General features: G+C 44.6%; 10 protein-coding genes across 10 annotated transcripts; 7 read left to right on the top strand and 3 right to left on the bottom strand.

Annotated features, from left to right (window-relative positions):
• Positions 1 to 829: 829 nt before the first annotated feature.
• Positions 830 to 3,601, top strand: AOL_s00097g174 (uncharacterized protein; the record flags this gene model as incomplete). Its single annotated transcript, XM_011126007.1, has 1 exon — positions 830 to 3,601. The coding sequence occupies one exon, from the start codon at positions 830 to 832 to the stop codon at positions 3,599 to 3,601; it is 2,772 nt and encodes a 923-aa protein (XP_011124309.1).
• Positions 3,602 to 4,849: 1,248 nt separating this feature from the next.
• AOL_s00097g173 (uncharacterized protein) lies at positions 4,850 to 5,488 on the bottom strand (the record flags this gene model as incomplete). Its single annotated transcript, XM_011126006.1, has 2 exons — positions 4,850 to 5,218; positions 5,297 to 5,488. The coding sequence occupies 2 exons, from the start codon at positions 5,486 to 5,488 to the stop codon at positions 4,850 to 4,852; spliced, it is 561 nt and encodes a 186-aa protein (XP_011124308.1).
• Positions 5,489 to 7,159: 1,671 nt separating this feature from the next.
• AOL_s00097g172 (uncharacterized protein) lies at positions 7,160 to 9,089 on the top strand (the record flags this gene model as incomplete). Its single annotated transcript, XM_011126005.1, has 2 exons — positions 7,160 to 7,197; positions 7,271 to 9,089. 2 exons carry the CDS (start codon positions 7,160 to 7,162, stop codon positions 9,087 to 9,089), a joined length of 1,857 nt encoding a protein of 618 aa, XP_011124307.1.
• An 89-nt stretch (positions 9,090 to 9,178) lies between these two features.
• Positions 9,179 to 9,786, bottom strand: AOL_s00097g171 (uncharacterized protein; the record flags this gene model as incomplete). Its single annotated transcript, XM_011126004.1, has 2 exons — positions 9,179 to 9,244; positions 9,307 to 9,786. 2 exons carry the CDS (start codon positions 9,784 to 9,786, stop codon positions 9,179 to 9,181), a joined length of 546 nt encoding a protein of 181 aa, XP_011124306.1.
• A 212-nt stretch (positions 9,787 to 9,998) lies between these two features.
• On the top strand, positions 9,999 to 11,408 carry AOL_s00097g170 (uncharacterized protein; the record flags this gene model as incomplete). The annotated part of the gene is made up of 2 exons (XM_011126003.1): positions 9,999 to 10,350; positions 10,489 to 11,408. 2 exons carry the CDS (start codon positions 9,999 to 10,001, stop codon positions 11,406 to 11,408), a joined length of 1,272 nt encoding a protein of 423 aa, XP_011124305.1.
• Positions 11,409 to 13,517: 2,109 nt separating this feature from the next.
• Positions 13,518 to 14,952, top strand: AOL_s00097g169 (uncharacterized protein; the record flags this gene model as incomplete). The annotated part of the gene is made up of 3 exons (XM_011126002.1): positions 13,518 to 13,598; positions 13,750 to 14,637; positions 14,710 to 14,952. 3 exons carry the CDS (start codon positions 13,518 to 13,520, stop codon positions 14,950 to 14,952), a joined length of 1,212 nt encoding a protein of 403 aa, XP_011124304.1.
• Positions 14,953 to 15,704: 752 nt separating this feature from the next.
• On the bottom strand, positions 15,705 to 17,582 carry AOL_s00097g168 (uncharacterized protein; the record flags this gene model as incomplete). The annotated part of the gene is made up of 4 exons (XM_011126001.1): positions 15,705 to 16,040; positions 16,108 to 16,263; positions 16,336 to 16,991; positions 17,105 to 17,582. The coding sequence occupies 4 exons, from the start codon at positions 17,580 to 17,582 to the stop codon at positions 15,705 to 15,707; spliced, it is 1,626 nt and encodes a 541-aa protein (XP_011124303.1).
• A 1,513-nt stretch (positions 17,583 to 19,095) lies between these two features.
• Positions 19,096 to 20,088, top strand: AOL_s00097g167 (uncharacterized protein; the record flags this gene model as incomplete). Its single annotated transcript, XM_011126000.1, has 2 exons — positions 19,096 to 19,309; positions 19,385 to 20,088. The coding sequence occupies 2 exons, from the start codon at positions 19,096 to 19,098 to the stop codon at positions 20,086 to 20,088; spliced, it is 918 nt and encodes a 305-aa protein (XP_011124302.1).
• Positions 20,089 to 20,216: 128 nt separating this feature from the next.
• On the top strand, positions 20,217 to 21,270 carry AOL_s00097g166 (uncharacterized protein; the record flags this gene model as incomplete). The annotated part of the gene is made up of 3 exons (XM_011125999.1): positions 20,217 to 20,291; positions 20,356 to 20,511; positions 20,572 to 21,270. 3 exons carry the CDS (start codon positions 20,217 to 20,219, stop codon positions 21,268 to 21,270), a joined length of 930 nt encoding a protein of 309 aa, XP_011124301.1.
• A 470-nt stretch (positions 21,271 to 21,740) lies between these two features.
• AOL_s00097g165 (uncharacterized protein) lies at positions 21,741 to 24,324 on the top strand (the record flags this gene model as incomplete). Its single annotated transcript, XM_011125998.1, has 4 exons — positions 21,741 to 22,058; positions 22,152 to 23,375; positions 23,453 to 23,544; positions 23,613 to 24,324. The coding sequence occupies 4 exons, from the start codon at positions 21,741 to 21,743 to the stop codon at positions 24,322 to 24,324; spliced, it is 2,346 nt and encodes a 781-aa protein (XP_011124300.1).
• Positions 24,325 to 26,172: the final 1,848 nt, after the last annotated feature.

Genomic DNA, 26,172 nt, shown 5'->3' with positions numbered 1-26,172 from the left:
TTTTCTTTTTTTACCAAAATCCTTCCTACCTTTTTGTAGTCCTTTTTCTTCCTTTCTCCCTGCTTTTTCTTGGGAACCTTCTCTTCGATGACCGAATAACGTATACCAGAAGGAATGAGATATTAGTAAGTAGTAGTTATAGTGGTCATAATTGGCGTTTTCATCTTTTACTCTTTCTTCTTCTGGGTTCTTTTAAATAAGGGAAAAGGGAACGTGATTGTCATTGCTTATCTAGAAACTACCGGCTGATTTACGGGAGGGAATTCAATATGATTGTTTATTTAGCAGTATTTCCTGATATTTCAACAGCATAGCCGTGTACAGTGCAGGTCGAAGCACTTCTTTAAGTCAGTAAATAGTAGATTCGAGGCTAACTAAATAGTTGAAATTGAACCCCGAATACCCAAGTGTACCCGAACACTGCACTCGGGGCCATATAAATACGGAAAGGGTAAATTCCAACCTCACCGGAGTCATCCCGCCTGAGAATGAGACCAATCCCACGCACCCGCCTAGACTTGGCTAAGTATACAACACTCCAAAACGGTGATAACAAATCGGAGCGGGGCACATAAGACTCACTACCTTATATATCCCTGGTATCAGCTCTGGCAAGCATGGGAGCTTCAGCTCGGCCTGATCAAGCAATTTGTTTATAAAGCGGGCATGTTCACCTTTACATGAGATGAACTTCTTGTTGACTAGAGTAATTTACTCCGTTTTCACAGCTTCTATTCGGACACGCGGAAAGCCGTGAATTTAAGCAGTCTCTTAACCAGACATTGTTATCCCCAATCACACCAATCGAGAGCGTACCATCTTTCCCAAAATGGCTGCACAAAATCCAACAGATGCAACCCGGACACCCTTTTACACGCTACCCAACGAAATTCTAGTCCAAATCTTCAGTAACAAATCTTTATCAAACAAAGATCTTACAAACGCCCAGTTAACATGCAGGCTCTTCAAGGATAATATCCAATCTTTCATTACTTCTAATCGACACTATATCTTTAGAGTTGATGAGGTCTCACAGCCAACCTGGAAGCTCATCCGTTATTTGATAAATAACCCGGAGTTAAACTCAGGCCACCAAATCGTCTCAATTACGGTGGAATGGCACCGAAGGGTCGCAAAGTCGGAAGATACTTGGACAAAACCTTGGTTTTGGATAGCTGCCGATGAATCAAAACTCGAATCCCTCTTCTATAAGTACCGATTAACCGACAATACTCGATCAAACATTTTACACCATGGCAGAAATTCGGAGTCCTTACTGCCCCTGTTATTATATTTTACACCGAATTTAAAAATTTTGGATCTTGGGAACATAGATGGACGTATTGTTGATGGTACTAGAGCAGAATGCACCTCGAGTTTTGACGTCCTTAGATCCTACTGGGATAGATCTCCTGACCGAGCATATCGCGACGAGCCAGGAACACTCGAAAGCGATGGAACGTTGTTTTTCTTCGACAACCTCGAATGTTCGGATTCCCTACCAGCCCTGAGAGGTCTTAAATATTTCAGCATGAAATGTCGAGATGAAACTAGTAATCGTCACTCTGAAATGACTCTCCCACCCATTCTGGGACTACCTAGTATTGAAAGTATTCAAGCTTCGTTTACCACAAGTGGCAGCCGGAACATATCTGGATACGGCCCTAACTACGATTTCGGTGCCAAAAGCACGTCGAGTGTCAAATTCCTGGAGCTCAGCGTATCCGGTACCGGCGGCCATTCTCAAGAATACTTTTTTTCGCTCGCAAAATTAACCGGCAATCTCTCTCACGTCAACATAAGCAGAAAATACAAGGCTGGCGAAATTACGAGGACGTTAGAAGGTGACGAGGAAATCGCAAGAACTTTCCTTCAATACAACAGGACCACACTTCAGTCGTCTAAGATATTTATCAATGGTGGAGGTTTCAATGACGATGGGAAATATGCCGGAGATGCGAAAAGACGTAAAATGGTCTTTGAGAAGCAAAGATTATTCGAACTAACCCGCTGCCGTGGTCCGAGTTCACACCCGCCTTCACCATTTATCGCTCTGAAACCGCTCCTTCTTTCACATATAATACCTCATCTCAGCCGAGCCGACATCTATAACCTCATGTTATCATGCAAGGTCTTAAAAGATATTTGCCAACGGAACCTTTGGTCCATTTTTCTATTTCCTAAAGCCGAGGATATAAAGACCCGTCCATTAAAAGAGCGATGCCTCAACGTCAATAATTGGGCGGAATTGGAAAAAACAATCGAAAAATATGGAATAAAGGACATCGAAAATCTTGAAACCCTTGGTGTTGGTGACGAGGTTTTCGTCCCCAGTGACGGAGGCATTTATGACACAAGAGTCAACAAAAAGCGGGTGTTTACCATTTTCTCGGATCAACTTCGAAACGGCAGTACCCCGAACCTCAAGTTGGTCAGTATCCAACTGGGCTGTTATGGTGGACAGTGTAGTCCTTTCCATCCGCTCTTCGATACGTCGAGTTTTCCTTCCATGTTTGGAGGGTTCGGATTCTCTTCCAGGCCCCCTTCCACAATGCCATCTGAAAACGCCTCTGAAAACGCTTGCAAGGATTTTTTGACGCTGATAAAAAACTATTCTGAACCACTTCCTCCCTCAAAATTCTCACTTCACCTTACAATCAATATCCAGAGCCATTACAACAGCGAAGCCCTCCTAGCGTACTGCGATCTTACAAAACTAACAAAGCTCCAGTTAATCGGCAAAGGTTGCAGAAATCTGACAGATGCTACTCTACAGCTCGATAGACTAGTAGAAATCCTTTCAATAGTGTCCTCAGTACCAAACCAACAACTAAAAGGCTTGGAAATTGATGCGTTCGGATATAAAGATAATGAAGATGCCGAGCCATCGGAATATTGGGAAGGCCTACAAGAAAAGCTTGAGGTTTTGCAGGGTTTGGTCTTTAGATTAACGAAGTTAAGGAGATTGAAGGTGGAGGGCTCTATCTTCGATCCATCATTTATCCTCCTCCCACCACCCAACGTTAAGAGTCTATCCTACAGCGGTAGAAACACGCCCCCGATATGGTGGGAAACATTCTCGAAATACCCATTTACGGGACTGGAATATCTGACTCTGATATTCAAATATTGGACTTCAAACGTCAAACTCCCCGCCCTAAAAAATATCCAATTATCCAGTTTGAGGGAAATAACAATCAATGACGATGCTTATGACAAATATTCCGGATCTCATCCACCGGGGTTCATAAATCTCATTGTCAACACTAACCCCGGTTTATCACCCCGTTGCCTCCAGGCCATTGCGGATAAAAAAGCCGATAGGTGCAATTATTACATGTCTTGGAGGATCCCAAAGATTATAGAGTTGTGTGGTGGGGAATTGGAAGGGATGCTTAAGGCCGCGGTGGCGGGGTATGCGAAGAAATTGATTGATGAAGTAACGGTGGAGAAGAAAGGGGTGTTGAACGAAAGGTTTGATGAGGAGGTGGAGGATGAGGTGGCTGGATTGGTGGCTGAAGAATTTGAGAAAGTGATGGTTGGGATTTTTGCGGAGAAGTGTAAGGAGATTATTAGGGGTGGGTTGCAATGGAGCGATTGAGGAAGGAGCGGCGGGAGTTATAATATATTTGCCTTTGGCTTGGTCCAATTTTTTCTTTTCACACGTAGACATGTATAGCTGAGAACATATGTGATATGGAACTGTCTGGTTTCGCTTGGACGTTGCCAGATAGCACGAAGTCCAGAACTTTCTAACTATAATAACTAATTGAGGAGACCGCGGTTGTATCGATTAATTCCTCCTCCCTGGGTAACTATAGCTATAAAACCCAAGGCCAGGATCCTTTTCCGCGACGGAAAAGCTCAAAAGATCCTAATAATTCTTGGCAGCGTACTCCAAGTGGGCCGATCCCGACACTAGTTCATATTGGAACTAGTCTTCGGCTAGCCAACGACATTGCATTCCAATTGAACCAGCAAGTGGTTTTTTGTTGAAGTTTGAAGAACTTATCTCTAGAAAAACATCAAGATCTGGAAACGGTTCTATTCCATTAAGTCCCTTTCAAAATTAGATCGGTGATCGTGACTTCATCTCTCTTCTCTGCCCTACTGGTCTGTCGTAAGTTTTCTACCGTTTGGGCTCCGGCCAAAAACTAGCCCTCCACCGTCAACATTTCGTCCCAATACGTCTTACCTAGCATCTTATCTCGTACCCAGACCTAGAAGGCTAACACTTGGAAAAAGATGACTTTTCTTTCTCCTCATCGACGGGTGTTGATCACAAATTTGAAGCAGAGGGGTCTCGTTGAAGCAAAGATAGAATTGTTTGGCCAAGAAAAGTGTTGTAATTGTTGGATTTTGTTTGGAGAATATGTTCAGGTTTGGTTACGAGACTGGGTTCAGGTCGAGAGATCAGAACGTTTATAGATTTTATAAACTTTTGGATGGAGATATCATATAGTTTAATTAATATATGTAATGAATTGATCATGCATGTTACCAGTATTATATTAGTACATCTGCTTAATTATAAATCTAGTCTCGTTCCCAGACGTCACAAAGGGCAACACTTTGTTTGGCTTAAGCTTAAATCCTTCGTGATGCATGAAGTAATTGAATTGCGCATCGATGCTGTGGGAGGACAGGAGGTATTAAGTTACAATGTTTCGTAAACCAAATGCTATAGAACTAAGCGAGTACTCGAGTTTCTCGATAATGAGTATTCATACAAAAAAATATTCAATGCAACAGTAGTTATGTGTGTGCATAAGTAGGTATATACCTACATGGTTCTAGATTTTAAAATACCCCCAAAGTAAACAGACTCCAAGATCAATATCTTCCAAGACTAAATATATCCCCTGGCAAGATTCATCATTTCAAACAGAATCACCACCACTCCCAGTCCAACTTCTGCCTTTTTTGTGATATACCCAACGAGGGTACCACAAACTAGGGAAGCCGCTATACCGAAAAGAATCCAACAGAGCATCTTGCGTTGGTTTATAACCAGAGCCATGATGAAAGTGTAGCGAGTCCTCGATTGTGGAGCCATATCGTGAATGTACATCTGATGCATGCCCCAAAGGTCGATAGCATCAGGGAATGTTATTTGTCCTCGAAAGGCTGCTGTCAAGTGCGGACACTCTTCGGAATCGACGATTCGGACCGGCAGGTTGTCAAGAGGATAAGAAGCATTCGCTCCCATACCAAGAACCTAGTCGATATCATAAATTTGAATAAACAAGATCACGTGATGATATATAAGGAGGAAGATAGTCTTTTTTGTACATACCTCGACCTCTCCAACAGATAGAGTAACATCGTATAGGAGATGAGCGAATATATAACTCTGATATAGTGTTTCCTCAAATAGCATCATGGTTTGCTCTGAGGTCGCGGTTTCTGGGAGGGTGCTGCTAAAGAGGCGGTTTTGACCCCGAGAAACGACTGTGATATCGCATGTAAGGTTGTGAATTGAAGCCATGGAATTATTTGACAAGTTGAAATAAGCTTAACAGAGCTGAGTCCGTTCGCTTTTCACCAAAAAAAATCAAGAAGAGAGGAACACCAATTTAGTAGCTAGCTGGGGAATATTTCATTGAAAGAATATATATTAAAGAGGGTAATGTATTTTATTTTTTGGCACGGGTTGGAAGGGACTGGGTCTTATAAACTGTTCTCACACCTAAGCGACACGAAGCAAACGTAATGTGGGATGACCATATGCATGGCGAGGCATGAGCGGAGAAAAGTGGACTTTCAAATAAAACTACGGCCGTGGGTGTGCATATTGTACGGTAACAATTTTACTGCATCCAAAAAAAAAAAAAGGAACTTTCAAAGGAAGTAACCATTCCAAGACAGTTACCGACACCCGGAAATGTTGAAAGTTGTGTTTCGAGTATTTCCATGAGAGTTCGGGCTGTCAGAGTTAAACTATGGCCCGCCGCTTGAAAACTTCGCGATCTGCACAGGGACGTACCTTCTCAGGGTATTAATTTTGGCTAGGGGAGGTACTAGATATCAACATGGCATTTATATATCGTCTGTTGGTATTATTCGAATGAACTCCCTGGATTTCTTATGGAAGCATCAATCGATCTAGAGCTTCTCCTAGGATATAAAACTGCCAACTCGAATCGAATCCGGATCTGCTTCGGTTCAGTATGCTGATGGTATCATGCATAATGCCTCTCCCACATTCAACACAGAGCCTCGCTGCGTTTGATGATGATCGGAACCGCACTGACATTTCTGTACTTTCAGCTTGGTGTCCCAGACGCCGCTCAGCTCAGCCAATGTTATCTTTGGCGTAGCCTCGAGACCGGGCGCAGGGGGAGCTAAGGGTAGGGTCTCTGGTGCAATTGGCCTGGTGGTTGTTGTGTATGTACCCTGGAGGGAAACTGGACTTTCACCCCCAGTCTACGGAATATGTACTTTCACTAGTCTGGGGTTTCTATTGGACTGAGTGCAAGACGGGAGTTCAGGGGACTATTAAGTGTAAGGAAAAGCAAAACTGTACTTTCATCTATCGCTCCATTCGGCCACCCACATCAATATGTGACAACCGAATAGATCGAAGCTCCCCATGGAAGAAACGGCGGCGGTGAGCATAAATTACGAGCGATTCATCTGCCAGCTTCCCATTTCATTAATTATTATTCTTCAAACCCACAATTCTATCAAATTCTAGATTTCTTCATTCGAACTCAAAGAAATTTATGCTGAACATTTGCTAGCTAGCTTGCTTAGCTTAGCAAATGTTATAACAAGGCTGAATTTCTACTCCAAAATATATCACATTCTTCAACACATCCTGAAGATTGTATCCATTCAATCAAATACACTACACAACCACGACCCACACCTGCTAGGCTGCACCGCTACCATTACGTTAAAATCAAGAGAAGAAGGAAAATGACATATGACTGGAAAAAGCATAAAGAAACTCTCCGTGATCTCTACAAGTCTAGAAAGACCTACCATGAGATTCGAGAGTATATGATTCTCAATCATGGCTTCAAAGCTAGGTTGGTAACATGTCCCTCTCCATATTCACGCATTGCGCATCAATCGATCAAGACGTGGTCGTGTTACCCAAGAGAATACTAACGGGTTAAAAAAAAAAAAACTTAGTATAAATGCGTATAAAGATATGCTTAAAAAGCAATGGGGATGGGATAAGTATATTCGGTACGTGTGGCAGTACACCTGTTCTATGCCGGACTAAAAAGGAGTTCGAACGCTAATGTAATCTCCGTAACAGCGGCACGGTTGCTGGCCATAATATCGTAAAACGAAAGAGCCGCCCCAAGCGACAGACGCTAGAACTCGGTCAGAATAGCGTCCCGGGGAGGCTACGAGAAGATCCTCTACCTAGCTTCCAAGGGCAGCATAACGGAGGGCAAGAGAACACGAGTTCCTCCAGTCAGCCTTTTCAAAACATGGCAGACACTCAAGCGGCCCGGAATACAGAATCTCCGCCTTTAGAATCCAACGATATAATCGATGAGCGTACATGGCCTTACATTGAAGGCAGCCCACAGTGGTGGAGAGAGGGAAAAATTGATCCCTATGATGGGCATGTTACCTCCAGATGGAATTATTTAGGATGCTTTTTGCTGTCACCAACTAGCTCGGGCACCGTTTGCAATTGCCCGAATTTTTCTAGCCCCTGGAATCGCTTTCGATACTTTAGTCTCCCCGAAAAGCTGCGGCTCCTTAAAACCTTTAGCATTATGAGCTGTATGGGAGAATACCATAGGACTGGGTATGGGAAAGATATGCTGCGGGTCCTATACACTGTACTCGGCACAATAGAGGTATACTATGGACAATATAGTGTGGACACAGACAGTTTTGGCAAAGGGATGAGGTGGAGTTTGGACCTCATCAGAAGAACTCAGCGCCGCGTTGAGCGAATGGGCCAATTAGTTTTAAGGTACCCAGCAAGATACCCCCTGGATATCATTCGTTTAGGGCATTTGTCCTTAACACTGGTCTTACCCACTTTGACATTTATATTTCGTGGGGAAGAGTTCATCGCCTTGATCGAAAAGACAGCCTCACTGTTTTGGTGTATGCTTCGTGTGGTGGGGGAAGGGTGGAGATCATCTCTCCGCCAGCAGGCACTAGAAGGGGGTATTGGGGGGCACGATCATCTAAATAGTCTGCTTGATGAAATAGGCCAACCTCAAGGTGGATCGTTTGCTTTACATTGGGACCGATATATATCCCTTGTTCTCCAAACTAATCTTGGACTATACGAAAACCAAAGAACTGACGAACTGCGACAAAGTCAGACCGCCTTTAACCTTAGGCAACTCGGGACCGAAATTCTATCCGGGCAGGTTCCATTCGGGAAACTACACCTGCTTGTTGAAACTAGTGCCCATCTATTCGAATTGGGTACAGGACAAAGCCCCAGTTGTTCAATAAGCTTGGATGCCTTTGTTAAGCTCTGGCCAAAAGATCTACAGCTCGAGGAACCACAATCAAACCCTCTCGAGTTGAAGATACCGTTACGAAGAAGCCCTGGCGGCAAGCCTGGGGCACGAGCATTGGTAACCACGAAATTTGCGGAAACAACAAAGCTGCTCGCCGGCAGCTGCCAAAAAAGAGGTGATCCACAAATCGCCGTCGATATATACTACGTGTTTCATCGAATACTAGTTGATGTCGATACGGATTTGTATATCTACGCTCTCCAGACTGGACCCACGAGTACCATTTTATCTAGCATTTCTATGCTCCTAATTGAGGGAAATATGCGAGGTGAGGAGGTAGGTTTTTGGGGAACGCATTTCGATATTGTTATGGGCCTCCATAGCCCCACCTGGTGGTTTCGTGGATTTAGCCAGCGTGAAACTAAGAGAGATTTCATTACCGCCTTTTCAATACTTTTCAAATTATCGACTCAAGATCCTAGAATAAATAGGCACCAAGAAGACAACAATCGGCTTAGGAAACGGTTGACTGAAACCTGGGATTGTAGAGTCCTAGAAATACCTTGGCCATGGTACCACGAGAGTTCATTAGGATTAAATCACCATAACTTTCTAAGTCCAAACGATCTAGTGCTGTGAGGACACTCGGCAAAAAAGCTACCGGATTTCTTAGGTTTTATGTACATAGACTTTCTACTAAGCACGATAGTTGGTATTTACAATCGAAACTAGTCCGTCTTGGTCTTCTTTGTTCCATACTTCGACCTCGAAGTCGCACGATTCGGTACACCACCCTATAAACCCATTAGTATTTCTCCCATAAAACCAAAATCCCCTCCCCAAAGGAAGAACTTACCAAATCATAAGCACCTCTAACCAAATGATACCTCACACCAGGACAATCCTGACTTCTCCCACCTCTAACCATAACCACCGAATGTGTCTGAATATTATGCCCCTCACCAGGAATATACGCCGTAATCACATTGCCCGAAGACAATTTAACTCTTGCAATCTTTCTTTCTCCTGAATTTGGTTTCTTTGGCTTGACGATACCGACACGCAGACAGACTCCTTTCATCGATGGACGGTTTGTGAGTTGTGGAGAGACGGGTTTTCGGTTATAGTCCTTTTTCTTCTTACGACAGCCTCGGAGGACTTGGGAGAAGGTGGCGGAGAGGGGTGGGGTGGTTGTGAATTGTCGGAGAGGGGTGGTTGTAGTCGTAGTTGTTGTGGGGAGAGCGAGACGGGAGGGGAGGGATTGGAGAATCGATGAAGGACGGAGAAAGGAGGTTAATTGACGGGAAAGGAAATGGAGAGTTTTCCGGGTAATCATCGTGATAGTAATTTCCCTGTCGTCGTGACAGTGACGATGAAGCTGGTAGATAGATGGTCGTAGAGGTGAGGTGAGGTTGTTGGAAAAAGAGAGATGAGGTTGGAATTGAAGAAACCAGAATAAGATGTCGTAACAGGAACAAGCGAAAAATTCCGACCCGGAACCCTCTTTCTCTTTTCCCTCGTCAACAATGTAATGTACCGACCACCACCATGCCACCGCCACGATTACCCCTCCTCCTAACATGCCTCTTCCACCCTCCCCCTCCTACCGTCTCCTCCTCCCAAACCGCCACTCGTTCGTTCTTCTGCCTATCAGCAGCCAAATCGTTTAAACCCCCAATTACCGCCATCCGACAATTCACCACCACTCCTTCCCGGAATGAAGCGAATACTCAATCGGAGTTACCGTCGGAGAAGGAATCGAAACGGTTAACCATCGTTAAGAATCTGACGAGTCGATTGGATCATCTTCAGGCTGCGATATTTACGGCTGGTCAGAAGATCAATGATTTGACCGGTTATTCTGGAATTGAAACGTTGAAGAAGGATATTGAGTTACAGGGTAGTTATTACATCTGATGTCCGTTCCTCGCTGAAAAAAAATAAGATGGAGAAAGTGAATGGAGTAGAAGATGTTATAAGGGTTAGATGCATGGTGCCTTTTGGACTACAGAGGCTAATAATATCTCTGGGATGTTAGAACACAGACTATCGACCGCAAAATTCCTAGTTGTCGAAGCTAAAGCCGCCTACAAAGCCGCCATTGCCCGTCGTTCCGCCTCTCAAAAGGAAGTAAACGAACTCCTCACCCGTAAAAACACCTGGTCACCCACAGACCTTGAACGATTCACCGAACTGTACCGTTCCGACCATGCAAACGAACAAGCCGAAATCCAAGCCCAAAACAAACTCACCGAAGTCGAAAAGGAAGTTGAAAATGCTAGTAGTTTACTATCGAAAAGTATTTTGACGAGATACCATGAGGAACAAGTTTGGAGCGATAAGATTCGACGGGCAAGCACCTGGGGTACTTGGATGTTGATGGGGATTAACGTGGTGTTGTTTGTGATTGTGCAGGTCGGCTTGGAACCTTGGAAGAGGAAGAGGTTGGTGAAAAGCTTTGAGGATAAAGTTAGAGGAATGTTGAAGGAGGACAGGGAGGTTGCTACTGCTGCCGCTGCTACCGTTGCTGCTACTGCTGCTATGGCGAGTGAGGCTGTCGCTGTGGGAGACGAGGTTGTTGAGGTTGTGAAAGAAGAAGACGATGAAGTTAAGAAGATTATCGAAGAGGCACCAGTTGAAGTTCCAGTCGAGGTACTAGAAGAAACGATTGAAGGGGAGACGACGGAGACAATACCGGTGGAAGAAGAGGGAGAAGCGACAACAGTTGAAGCTGAGGCTACTGCCGCCGGTGAGGGAATTTATGAAAAAGAGAATGAAGACGAGGGGAATGATATAGGAGTTCTGGACCTTATTATGTCCCGATTGAACGAATACTTTGCAGAAACCAAGATATCTGTGCCGCAGATAGACGTGACGTTGTGGGTGATCGAGGGGTTTGTGGTGGGGGCGATAAGCTCGATAATGATACTCATGGTGGTCACACTTGCGAGCGAGTAAGCTACATCAACAGCTATCGCGCACATGGACCAGACCAGACCAAACAAAACAAAACAAAACAAAACAAAAACAGAAAAAACAAAATCTCTTGGGGGGGGGCCTGTTTATAGGAATGATATTGGACCGGCGCGGAGACATCTTTTTACATATTTTCTCATATTTTATATTTTGTACATTTTGCATGTGCATGGCATTGCATACCAGCGGCAGATTCATACAAATTTTTTAACATTCTGGACTTGTAATTAATTGCGATAGACGAAAAGGAAAAAAAAGGGACAACTGAACTAGAAGCCTGGAGTGGGTTTGTACATACATACGGGCATACTGACATATATTTTGTATATGATATCAAGCCAGGCATCGACAAGAGGACGTAATTGTAAAGGTGGGCCTGGAGGATTCCAAAGAGTCATGGAACGGACCCATACGAGTACCTAGGTACTTACATATGCTGACCGCGGGCTTGTACCTACCTCTGACATATGCATGGAACTTACTTACTTGACATCAGATCTGTCAGCATTTGAGTCTGCATGAGATTATTATATATTCTAATTATCTATGGCGCTATCTGCTGATATGATTTTATCAGTCAGGCCGGTAAGTAAGTAAGAGTATTTAACATAAAAAGTATTAATACCGACCATATTTGAAATCCGACGAGCTCGAGATATTTTATATCTATTGCATGTATGCACCATTGCAATTGCGTCCAAGGTATTTACCTAGCTGATCAGAGCGGAATAGTGTAGTTCGTCTCCACGAGATTTCCCGTATTCGTTTCAGCCGCTATTCACGTTTCCATGTCCATGCATGAGAATGCATCGGAGAAGCCAAGCCAAGCGCTGAACGTGAACTGAAGCATGCCGCCCGAATATTAATCCATTCGGATAGAAGTATATAAGTTAACTGGATTCTGCTATTTATTCCGGCCGGTGTTCTACTGACGGCTGAACTGAATTAATGCTGTTGATGCCCTTCGTGACGTCTAGAATCATGAGGGTACTTATACATAGTACACTATTAGTTACTACTGTAGCATTCGCATAGCTTTCTTTAGCACCGGCTGATTACAATCGCCCAAATCCCGCCACTTTCCTTCCCTCCATCTGCATCATCCCCATCATATCGTATCGTATCGTATAGTATCATTATTTCTACTATCATTCGCCGAGGATTCAAGCTTATAAGACTCATTCGCACCTTAACCTTCCTCTCTTCTAGGATCTTGGGATTATCAGCTTCCCTCGAGACTACTTCCTAGATATCATTTCCAGCCGCGGCTCCCTTTTCTGCCCCGCATTCTTCTCTTCCTTCCTTCTCATAAGCTTTTTTAAGCTATTCGATTCGTCTCGTTCGATTAAACAAAGCAAATAATAATAATAGTACACACCTCCGTCTGGCCTGCTTAGCTTACTTGACTCCGACGAGAGCACCATCCATCCCAGAGAGTACAATCCTTCTCAACAATAGAAAATTCGGGAAAGTGAACAAAGGACATTTGAATACCCGCCCGTTTCAGGAACCAGGCACCATCGATAACGAAGGGAGCAAAAAAAAAATAAAAAATAAAAAAAAAGCGGGGGAACGGCTGTTATTGATTTCCCGCCTTATTTCCCTCTCCGGGCGTCAGGGACCCTAAAGAGGTGGGAGGAGGGGGACTCTTTCTTCTTCTTCTTCGTCCTAGCTACTGCTATTGTCGCTGGTTCTCGGACCTGCCCTTCTGGCCTTGCGATTTACCATACGGTTTACACTTTGCAGTTTACAGCTTACAGCTTACAGCCTCCCAACTTTTCGACCGAAAGAGAAAACCGGACCTGATCGATCTCGTCGTACAAGACCGTATTCACTAGTTACCCGATCAATCCAATCCAATCCAATCTACTACCAACCACTCCGACCACATAATTTTGGGGGTTCTCTTGTTTTTTCTGCTCTTTTGTTCACGGCTGCGTGCTATCAGCACCTGGGCCGGATAGCCAGGCGAGGCTCTGCATTCTGGGGGAGTGAGAGTGAGAGCGAGAGTCAGAAAAAGAAGGAGAAAGATAAAGAGTGAGCGACAGTCGAGAGTTAAACGGCGGCTTCCTCCCCTAAAATACACGTGCGATGACGACGGCGCGGGTGAGAGTGAGTGGTCCGCCGAATAGCAACTTCCTGGTTGGATATCCAGGCATCTCGGCCACATTGGTATGCACGTTTCCCCCACCACCACCACCTCATTTTAACCTTAAAAGCATCTCAGACAAAAATGTCGCATGGCTTTTAAAAGGATAAAAATAAGAAAAATAAAAATAATCGAACCACTTAAACTGACGACATCGTTGGAAATTAAAAATAGCCGCGAATAGAAGGCAAAGTCGAAATCCGCCCCGCCCTAGGTCACAGCGCTCCCTTCCATATCTCCTACGTCTCCATAGGCCTCTACCGCCGCGAAACTGTCCACCCGCACGCCGATACCAAAATCGTAAACCACCTCGCTGCTCCTCGCAAAGAATGGACCGACCTTGTTGGCAAAGAGCTCATGCTCTACCGGTGTCACCCTGGCGTTTCACACGAAGAAATACTGTACATGGATCTACCTTTCGTCCTATTCATCCCCTTCAACAGACCTGGTTACGATGCTGTACGATTACCACCTGCGACGATATCACTTCCCAGCCGGACCTTAGAAACATTCTATGAGCTTGTCGTATCTTTACATCAAGGAAATCAGAATAATAGCGAGATGAAGCGGTTCGCGTTCCCTGTACCCCTCTGCAGGTATGACAGTCTATCGACATTCGGAATGTACAACGTACAGGAAGTACAAGAGAAAACAACAGACCACCTCGTAAATCTCGGTATCAAACTTCCACGATGGAGTTACGGCCCCGGCGATACAGTGCAGATTAATATTTATGTCTCCCCAAATCCGGACTGGTCGAAAGCGAAGCGAGTATCGATTCGAAATATTTCGGTGGTGATTGAAGAGGCTATCACGTTTAATCCGGAGGGCGACGAACCGAAGACCGTGATCAATAAGATACAGCGACAGACGCTGAATGTACAACGAAAATTACCGGCTGAGGGGTTTCAGACACATTGTGCGCTGTTATTCCCGAGAAAGGAGGCGAGAGATAATGATGGGTGTCTACCACGACAAAAGCAAGGGTTTCCATTATACCATGTTTCCGGGTTCACGACTACGGCGTACCTTTATAAGATTGAATATTTTTTGACTGTCAAGGTTAGTAACTCCGTCTCAAGCTCTGGAATTGTTTATTCGTTTTTCTCTCTCTCTAACTTTTTGGGTGTTCAGGCGACATTTAGTGCAGCGAGAGATATCACATTAAGACAGAGGATAGTGGTTTGTCCACTGGACCATGAAAGCTGCAAAGAAGAGATGGATGCGATAGAACAGGCGGCGAATGATGCGAAATACGTGAACCCAGATAACCCGATGCTGCCCTCGCCGGTGATTATCAGACCGAAGGACCGAAATGCATTACATAAGCTGGGGATGACTTATGTGGGGACGGATAGGAAGCTGTTGATTGAGTAGGAGTAGCGTGAGGGGCATTTATTTGTTTTTATGGCGATGCGAGGGGTTTTTTCTTATCAAAAGAATCATGGAGGGGTCGGAGAGGGCATTGTTTTTTTATCATTTACACCGTAACGAGCGATGTGGCTAGGCCTGCATATTCGCTTGTGTTTTTTTCTGCTATGCCCAAAACATGACCGGACCATTCGCATTCACATTTTACATCTCTTTTGTTTTTCTTTTTCGACGGACATTTGCAAACTAACTAACTGTATATTGGAAACGGTTCACACTTTATGGCTTTCCTTTGATTTTCCTTTCTGTTGTTTTCCCCCTTTTTTTGTTATTGGCGTTGGAGTATTTAGCCACCGACGTCGTATGTTTTTGTTCTCACTCTTCCTCCTCCTCTTCTACCCTGACCCCATATGCATCTTTTACTGGCATACACTTACTTCTTCATCTTCTTTCTCATCATCATCATCATACCTATCATACCTCATCCTGCCAGGGAATTTTAATGACAACGATCGATTCAAGAACAAGTACTGATACCATTGAGACCAAGTTTCCATTTCCACATAGAAGGTCGTTTTGTGTCTCTCTTATGTTTTCATAATTTTCTTTAACTTCCTTCTCGGTATCATATCCCGGGGCGTATACTGAGTTGATAGCACCGAGTATCGGGGTTTCTTTCTATTAATTCTAGATATTTCCTTTTTATATACCCCTTTAAATCCTGCTTCGAGGAGTACATATAAGTATCTACCATACCATCAATACTGACGAATAATATCATCCTTCTGCGACTCCCTCCTTCCAATAAACAACTTTCTATTGCGCACTGCATCTTCAGGTGATATTACATTCCCCTGTGTATATTCCAATATCTGCTGGAAGATTTCTTCGGGGAGTAAAGTACCTATTTTTGATTTTCGAAGGAGGTCGGAATGGAGGTATTGGGATTGTTGTTGCGGTGGGATTGTGGTTGTTGAAGGTGGGGGGAATGGGTTGAGGGGGTCGAGGAGGTGGAAGAGGAGGAGGGTGGAGGGGTGGGAGTTGGTGGAGAGCTGGTATTCGTAGGTGTTTGGGAAGGCGAAGGCGGTGTTTTGCTGTGAGAAGTAAACAGTACTAGTAAGTATCTGCCTACCAGGAAATTCAGTGGAATTACCCAGTTACCTTTATGAATATGGGCTCGGAGACAAGAGTGTTGGTAAGTTGTGTATCGTGGCTTGGAATTGGAGGTCTTCGGCGGAGGCGGATGCTTGGAGGTATGCTTGGAGAGGTGATGGTGGTGGTGCAATTGTAGATTACTGTTGCTGTTACGAGTTCGTTCTATATAATACACCTCACATGATTATATATTATTACCATACTATTTGTATCATCTGAGAGAAATGAACTTACGGCAGCACCATCGAAATGCCAGTCAAGGCACCTTGTATCGTCATGTCCAATATAGCTATCACCCTCACCCTCGCCGGAGGCTTCGGCTTCAATATTGACCAATCTCGTCACTACTTTAGCAACTTTCCCTTCAAGTCTATAATGTTCCAAAATCTCAGGTCGAGTCCACATCCACCTATTTGCCAATTCCCTTCTTTTCCCCTCATACGACCCCGGTGGATGCCATCCTTCCGCCCACGGTGCACGGAGTAATTCCGCCAGTACGTGGTTAAACAAAGGAACAACCTTCGTAAAGATTTCCTCGAATATCGGGTGGAATAGCTCTGCTTGGCCGGGAAGGGTGAGGTTGTTGATGTAGGATAGGATATTTGTTTTTCCATCAAGCGTGATTTGGAAGTCAGTGGGGAGCCAGCAGGAACCACCGTCTGTTGGGCAGGAGCAATATGGGGGTAAATCTGGAGTTCGGACTAGCTGGAAAGGTGAGGGATGTAGAGACGAGGAGAAGGAGGAGAAGGAGGAGAAGGGGGAAGAGGAGAGGGTTTGGTGGTAAATTATTGGGTACATGAAGGGATCGAGGAGATCAATGGCTTTGGAATGGGGTATGAGCAGACCCCATCCTCGGGTTTCGTAAGGTGTATTTTTGAGGATTGTTACGGCTGTTATTCAATCGATCCGTTTAGTATAGTCGATATGTATAATAGGTATAGATATACTCATGCTCAATCAAGTGCTTAGGTATTATACTCTATAAGATGGGTATAAAACTCACCATCAATCAAAGCCTTCCTCGTTTCCTGATCCAAAACGTCATCTTTTTTCCATACCGAAACTGCCGCCGGATCAGGTTCAATAGACACCCCTTCCTCTCTCAACTGTAAAATATACTCTTTATACCCCATTAAAACCTCATACACATCTTCCACCGGCATCCACACAGGTTCATTTTCCTTTCTTCTCCTTTCTTCTTCTGCCTTTTCTCTCTCATCTGTACCATATGCCGTTATTAAAGCCTCTATTTCTTGGTCCAACCAAGCTATCGATGCAGTTCGATCGGAAAGCTTTGTGAGCCATGAAGATTGAGATTGGAAGTTTGTTATGCTTTGTAGGACGGCCCTCCGACGGATCGTGGCGGCTTCGAAGGGGTGGTAGCTGGTTTGATCGAATATTGAGGGGTAAAATAGTTGATGGTCGGGGGCGGACATTTGTTGCATGATATGCCATCTCCGCTTCCAATCAGCAATTGGCATTGTGTAACATATACGTATGCGGTGGAAAAGCTTAAAGTAGGACTTTAAAAAAAGATATGGGAGGGTTATGCCTGAATTTGTATAGATAAGTACTTACTTACCAGATATATCTAACTAGTACTTGTTTGGTTTTTATAGAAGGCCTATTTGGGTTTTCTTATGTACGTTTAGGACAAGCGGGAGGGTTTAGAAATGCGTTAATGTGCTGTATGCGCTGTTTGAAAGTGCAGGACTGGATGAGTCAGGGTGGTCTGCGTTCGGGTATACTATAACATGCCGGTTTGATCTTATTTGGTCTATTTGTAATTACTAGACTGTTAATTCGAATTAACTCAGAAGTAATTACTTCACTAACTAGACCTTTTACATACTTGGGTCTATATGCATTGACTCCCAGGAGGACCAGTAAGCTGAGTCTTGTGCTACAGGACTTGTGGCTGTGGAACTGTTGCCATCGATGTGTTGAAATTGTTGTACTTTAGACCGGTTGGAACCCTGGTACCAATGCAATGAGACCATTGAAACCCGATTCGATTCTTTGGTCAATCACCTTGCTGAACTTAGGTTCCTGCAAAAGTCAGAATAGCTTTTACTCCAATTACTTTAATTATATATCTACAAGTTAATATCGTTTCCCCAGAAGAAGAAGAATGGATATATCCATTGTAGAGTCTCCGCCATAAGTATCACATGTAATGAATGTAAAATGGACTATGTGTTGAGTGTTGTCGAAGTGTTGTCAAACACGCGAAACAAGAAATCTGATCGCAGCTTTCCCTTTCTTCCGTTTCACATCCCCCATTCCATCCGACTCCTACAAACCCAAACCCAACTGCATCCATCTCCATCACAAAACACCTACACATCCACCCACACATCCACCAGATACAGCTTCCTGTCCCTCTCCTTTACCCATTAGGCCTCTGGCGCTACTTTATCCACTTATTTTCAATTGCTGCTCTCTTCCACCTTCTTCAGCGCCCTTTACTTTTCGCAGCAGCAGCTCCCTGACCCCGCGCGACTGAAACTGCGATTAGTTATAACAGGCAGTGTTTCTTGTCTTGTCTTGTCTCGTTTATAACTTAACTAGTTGGAGGTTGTCCCGTATTTTTTTCGCAGGGTCCGTCAGCCGCTAGAATACATCATCACCTATTATCATTATCCCAGTTCTAACGCCCACCCGCTACTTCTCTCCACGGATTCTCTAAACGCCCAATAAACAAAACAAAAAAAGAGACATATTTATTTATCGCTCTTCCGGCATATAGAATAAGTTTTTTGGGTGGGTTTTAGTTATTGCTTGGTTTTTGGGATGGTACAGCGAAGCAGCCGATAAGAGACGATACGGACTCAAACCGCCCATCGCGAAGCGAGTTTTATAGGAAGGAGGAAGGAAGGAAGGCAGGGAGAACACAAGGGGTCCACGGCAGGGCAAAGAAGAATAGGCGAAACAAAATTTCCGAATTCCGACTTTTTTGAATAAGAAGGTTCGACTTTGACGGAGAGGGGTGTTATGTCTGAATCCTCGAATACAACGGCGGTATCTACGGCGCGGGACGACAGTAGCACATCCTCAGCATCTTCATCGTCATCTAGTAGTAGCATTGGTTCCGACGGAAAAGACGACAAGATAAGTTCGACGCAGCCACCACTGCCGCCTGGTCAGAAGAAGGAGGAGTCGGTTATTATGGAATTGGCCACAAATTTCAAGAGCATTCTGAGGTGGTGTAAGATGTCCCTTTCTGTGGTCTAGGGAGTTAGGGGGGAATGTTCTAGGACGTGCTTTACTGACGGGTCATTAGGTGTGAGCTGGGGCGATGATCCGAAAGATAGTAAAACTGAAAAGGAAGAACGAGATGATTTAGTGGAGGAAAGGCAGGACACAGGATATACCTTGAAGGTCGAAGGGAATTCTAGGAAGCGACGGCGGCTTACTCCACCCGGCGAAGACGATGAACTACCACGAGTCAATGGCGGGATACAAAAGTCAAAACTCCACGTGTCGGGAATAACGGCGAAGGTCGAACCCTCGAGAAGCGAAATTGCGGCGCCCAGATATACTTCCGAACAACCGAATTCTGTCGCCACTACCAAAGGTGCCTCGGTACTTGAGAATGGCACTGCAGAACCAGTGTCGTTAATCGAATTTACTGAATCGAAATGGAAGGAGCAATCGCAAACGCCGTCGTTGGAACCCTTGAGGACTATACATGCGCCGTCGGGGAAAGATCAACTTGCCAGATCGCTGGCGAGACGGAATAAAGCAACCCAACAACCGAAATCGGTTAGTTCGATTGCGTATTACAGAGAGTCGCTATTGGGTAGTAGTCGGATTAGCAAGAGGTCTGCGACGCCGATGTCGATGAGTGTGAGGAGTCGGAGACAGACCTCAACACCACACAGAAGTGTGATAGGATCAACGCCTAACCGATGGATGGAGCCAAGCCAGTATAGCCCGCCGTCGGCATCTCTAAACAGTAGGTCATGGGTCCTGTGCGTCTGTTAAAGGGCGTGGAGCTAATTTAGGATATAGCATCATTCAGGAGTTCGGTTGGGTCGGTAGGGAATACTTCTAATTTTAGAAGTTCGGTCGGATCGGTGGGACGGAGCACCGCCTTTTTACCTTCGAGGTCAATGAGACTTGAGCAGTCGAACCTAAGAAGTGCCAAAAAACTGGAATCCAAGAAGAGACCATGGCTCGACCAAAAGGTTTGTGGTCATTTGTTTTTGGGGATGGTTTTGATACAGTATGGCTGATATGATTTGGTACTAGAAAACGACGTCCGGCGATAGTTTTGATGGTGAAAGTCTAGTGCTGCTTATTCAAAAACTGCAGGAAAACAAAGTCGATGGATTCGAAAACTATACTCAGATGGTGGAGAGGCAGAAGATTATCGACGAGCAGATTAAGCGAATGAGAACAATCGCGGTATGAACTAGGAATTTCTCGTGAATATTTGATTATATGGTGCTAATTTTTAATGTGTAGAAACCGCCAGCAGAGGTTCTACGGAAGATTTCAGACGGGACACTGCGCGAGTTGCAAGGATTCCTTAACGACAAGAATCAATTGAAGGAAGCAAGACGAGTTGGTAGGGATCCAGTCACCCCGCGAAGCCTGAAAACTCTCAACGGCTCGCAATGGCTCAACGACGAGGTCATCAACTCCTACATCCACCTTGTCAAGGAACGGGAGAACCAGGACGGCAGTCGGAGGATGATTACCATGAACTCGGCGTTCGTCAGCTCCTTCAAAGAATCCGGGTACGGCCGAGTAGCGCGGTGGGCGAAGAAGGCAGGCGCAGCGGGCGAGGAAATCCTAGGATTAAAGGGTATTATTATTCCAATACATCGGAATTTCCACTGGACGCTGGCGTTTGTCAATGTTGAAAAGAAACGGTTCGAATACTACGACTCACTGGCGGGAAACTGGGACCCCATTTCACTTTTGAGGACCTGGATGAAGAATGAGGTTGGATCGAAGTACATCGACGGTGAATGGGAGGACTTTTATCCCGGATCCCAGACCCCACAACAAGGGAACGGGTATGACTGTGGAGTTTTTCTTTGTAAGACGGCAGAGGTTATCGCTCGAGGTGGTGTTCTGAATTTCTCACAGAAAGATATTCCGGTGATTCGAAAGATGATGCAGGTAGAACTGCTGAAGGGAGATCTGGCGGCCCTATAGGACCGATTGTCTATATGATGCGAAAAAGAAGCGACGAGATCAATGTTCTAGAATCCAGAGTGGATCATACGCATGTTGAAGCGCGGTGATACGATATAATGCTTTTTTACATTTCGGGGAGTGCATTTATTTTCTTTCCCTCTCTTCCCCTTTCTTTTAAGCTTTGTTTTTTGACCGCGGCTGGCGAAATTCTGGTGTCTTGAAGGCTGTTTAATTTCTTTAATTTCTAATTCTTCTTGCCTTGTCATACTCTCCCTTCTTTCTCTCTTCCTCTATACATATTAATGATGATAAATGTATTATCTAGCGGGCTCCTTGCATGGCATCCTTCTTAAGATCTTGCTAGATATAGTGGGAGGAAATACCTATTTATATTACCTTGATTTGTCGATTTTGGTTCGATGCACCGATCCCTCAGCTCAGGTGTGTATTTGCGATGTTGCAATTGGGGCTGCTATTCTCGTGATGTCATGTGTGCAGGGAGTGGCGTTCAATTGCTCAAACCGCTTGCGCGTTCCCCACAGTGCGATGGATTTGGGCCTGGACCCGCCGCTTCTCGTCCTGTGACACCTTCCAGCCACAACCTCCTCTCCCTCTCCTCTTTCCCAACAATCGTAACATTCTCCCTTCTACACCATGTACACATTAACGATATCAAAATGTACGCCCGATCAATCGCGATAGCACCGCTTAAAATGCCGTCTGCTAGTTCGACAGCTGTGGCTGCAGCTGCAGCTAAGGCAGCGCCTGGCCTGGACATCCGTCACGACGAATCGCTTGGAGAACTGGTAAAGTGGAGATTGAGAAATTTTACGTAATAGCGAACGGGACTTCTGTCTTCTAACTTCTATTCAACCGAAATTTTTTCTTCTCTCCTTTAGATATATAAACTTCAAGCATACTTTGTCGATATTATCGATACTCCTTTTACTTTCGATCAATTGCGAACTACTACGTTCTCCACCCGTTTGCGGCCCCTGATAACAGCACTCTCTCAAAATTGTCACCACCCGGCGATTGTTGCTGCTTTACTCTGCTGTAAAGCCATCTTTGCGAATGAAGATGACGACCGAGGACTCAATGAATCCCGTGGTTATGCTGCCGAAATTGTCGCCTGGAGGTTCTGCGCTCATCTGAACCAATTCACCGAGGTTATCGACTACCTCTGCTACGAAATCCCCAACGACACTAAATCGTTGTCATCGGACTCCCGTCGTCCTTCAGCCGTCAACGAATCAAGTCCCTTACTCGAAGACTCCTCCGGCTACTTCCCCCGCGACCTGGATGGTACCCCTGCGAAGCACACTTTTGCAGGACTCTCAACCCTTGAGCTTGCTGTAGTGTGTGATGCCAAGAAATTTTTGTCTCAGAGGACGGTGCAGAATGTCGTCAATGGGATTTGGGACGGGAGTATAGTGTTTTGGCAGGACCTCCGGACTGATTCACAGAAACGAGCTTCACTTTATAATCCTAAGAAGACGGATCCGTATTGTAGGCTCCGTGTCCCACGGTACCAACGGGTGTTTGAGGCGTGTTTTAATGTCATGTTTTTGGCATTGTACTATGGAGTTCTTGTGGAGAGGAATATGGAGAAAGTTAGTGTGATAGAGTGGTGTCTGAATGTGATGTTTTTGAGCTTCTGCTATGAGGAAGTTAGTCAGATCACTGATGCTGGAACATTGTTCTACGCAGCGGACTTCTGGAGTTGGGCCGATATATTGATAATTATCATTTATACGGTGTTCTTCATATTCCGCATGGTGGGACTGGCAAAGCATGATGCGGATTTGATCAATACATCATTTGATGTTTTATCACTGGAAGCACTGTTACTACTACCGAGGATATTCTCGTTATTCTCACTGACACCGTTCTTTGGAACGCTAGTGCCGGCACTAAGGCAGATGACGAAAGACTTTATCAAGTTTTTGGCGTTGGTGGTTATTTTATATTTGGGATTTTTGACGACGTTTACGTTGTTGGCGAGGGATACGTTTAGTTTGGGGGATATGACTTGGTTGTTGATTAAAGTATTCTTTGGGAGTAGTTATGTGGGTTTTGATATGATGAAGAAGATTTCGCCGGTGCTTGGGGCGCCGTTGATGGTGAGTTTCCCTTAATTATACCAATAACCCGGGCCTTTTATGTGAACTTTATGACTAACAATTTGGGATCGGGATAGTTGATATTTGTTACTATGACGAATATTTTACTTATCACCTCCTTGATATCATTGCTTAGCAATTCATTGTCGGTGGTGATGAGTAATGCAAGGTACGATATTTACAACCTGACCTCCTATCATCATCCTATACTAACATATATATCATAAAACAATAAAGAGAGGAATACCTCTTCATGTTCTCCACCTTCGTTCTTGAATCCGCTACCTCCTCATCACGACTAACATACTTCCAACCCCCACTAAACCTCCTCTCCCTCGCCGTCCGCCCACTCCGCCTCATCCTCCCCGCACCACATCTACGAGCTTTACGAATCAAACTACTAAAAGCTACACATTTCCCTCTGGTGGCGATTATAGTAATGTATGAACGTATGAGGGGGATGGAAGGGGAGAGTCTAAGGGATAAAGTGTTTACCATCGGTGGACAGAAGAGTTTTAGGAGTAGTCTAAAAGCGGCGGTTGATAAACGGGATCTTAGAAGTCAGGTTGGAGCGTTGATGGAGAGGAGTGGGAGTGCTGGGAAACATGATGATGGTCATAATCATCATGTTGGGGGGAGTGATAATGGCGGGAAATGGAATTCTGGAAGGGCGGAGAGGAATAGACCGCCGCCAACGCCGGGGACTGGACCGTTGGAAACGGGGTTTGTGTGGCCGAAGGATTCGGGTAGGAAGAGGGAGGTGGAGGATGAGGGGGATGGGATTGGAGATGGGATTGGAGACGGGCTTGGAGATGGGCTTGAGGAGAATGTGGATGATGGGGTTGTGACAGTAAGGGATTTGACGGCGCAGATTGAGGGGTTGAGAGAGGAGTTGGGGAGGAAGATTGAAGAGGTTGCGGAGCTTGTTAGGAGAGGAGGGAGGGGTTAGAGATTTCTGATTTTGAGTGGGATGGATATGAAGTTGAGATGTTGAGGGCTGATGATGCTTTTTTTTTTTTGGTTGGTTAGACGCTTGGAGTGTAAGATTGTGGTGATGGACTGGTTTCGTACACCGGTCTTTCATGATGGTGTCGGTATGGGCCTTTTGTATTTGATTCTCTTGTATTTGACGGTTTAGCGGGAAGTATTACGGTATGTACGTGGGGTTTGGAATTTGCAAAATGTCATAAGTTTGTGGAATAAATCTCATTATTTTATTTCGATTTAAGATGGATATAAGATACTATTTGATAAGGTTTTTGAATACATGCATGCATGCTCGAGATGGATATAGAATTACAAGTTTACAACGGTTTGGAGGGGCTATCTATCGATATTACGACCTATAGCCTATAGATAGACCCGGGAGTGTTCTATCATTGATCAATTCTTATGACGGTATACTGGTAATCACTACTAGAGTGTATTTGCATGGCTACCGGCCTTGTAGATGTCATGTAAGGATATCGATATCGCGATGCTAATTAACTACTTAACGATGGGGGTTACTACACAAACAGTATACGTATTCTCGTCAAGAGTGAGATGCGCATTTGAATCCTTTTCTAGATTGCCGGTATTATATTTTTGTTACTGGTTTTAACTCACACAGAGGTATGCACGCGTGCAGTATCTTGATTCTGGAGATTGAATTTACAAAATTAGTCTGTTGGGATACATGTCGTGAGATTTGAGATCGAGGTTATATCGTTCTATGCCAGTAATTCTATTTGGCTATGTAGTAGTACTCGTGGCGTGTGATTGATGGTGTCCATTACATTAATTCTTTAGCTTTTGGGGTTTTATTGGTATTTGTGGTCTTTTTGTTGGAATTTTATGGGTGCGCCGGTGGGAATGAGTCGTGTAGACGGCTCGATACCTGCGATGTTTGGTTCGAAAGGTTAAAGTTGTATCAATTGGCCAATTGGTATTCACCCGCGCGGGAAGTTCCAGTTAATTCATGACCATAGGCCCACAGCTACGCGTATGGTCTCCTCAGATGAGCCCATGGATTCATAGAGTTGGTATGTTCTAAAGTCATATTCTAGATTCGATCTAGCGCTAGCTAGCTAGCTAGGTTGAACCTTAACGGGATCCAATCGCGAGCCGATTCATTTCCAACATAATGGTTTATACCAAAGTCAAAGCTAAGCATGGATATAATAAATATCATATAATGCAATCTCTGAACTCGAGCCGCCTTTCAACAAAGAGCTAGCGTATATCATAGATGTTGGATTCCGAAGAATCGGATCGACCGACCGATCGATCGATGTATTACTTGAGAGAGATGGAGGGCGGTAGTATCAGTGGCTATCTGAGGTCTCATTGAAAAGCTGAAGAGCCATTACTATAAGTATAGTATACAACAGTTTGATTTTTTTTTTTCTCCCCCGTACATGTATACAACGAGTCATGAACATGGGCACTGAAGGTGGTATTTACCGTTTTCTTTTTGAGGCTAGCGTAGTATTGGTTAGATCTGCAGGTACGGCATATGTATGTACCGTACGGGGTTTTGATGGGTTTTTGGGGTCGCTTTTAAATTTTAAGACGCTTTATCCAGCAGTTAAGACGTCTTAATTTCCCAAAAAGCAGACTTAAGGCGGAATTTCTGCCCTAGAAAACCCTCAGTTTCCCCTACGGTACATACGTAATGTTGTACCGGGATGTTATGTGCATGAAGAAATGACGGTTACGATGTTTATATATGGGGATGCATGGACGCAGGTACTACTTCACTAGTCTTGATGTTGGATAACTAGGAAGATAGTTGAGGATCGAGCTAGAAGGTCGA

The sequence above is a fragment of the Orbilia oligospora genome (genome assembly GCF_000225545.1).
Source record: "Orbilia oligospora ATCC 24927 unplaced genomic scaffold scaffold00097, whole genome shotgun sequence".
NCBI lineage: Eukaryota > Fungi > Ascomycota > Orbiliomycetes > Orbiliales > Orbiliaceae > Orbilia > Orbilia oligospora.
The sequence above is the reverse complement of the archived record's forward strand: the minus strand, read 5'-3'. Positions and strand labels throughout refer to the sequence as shown.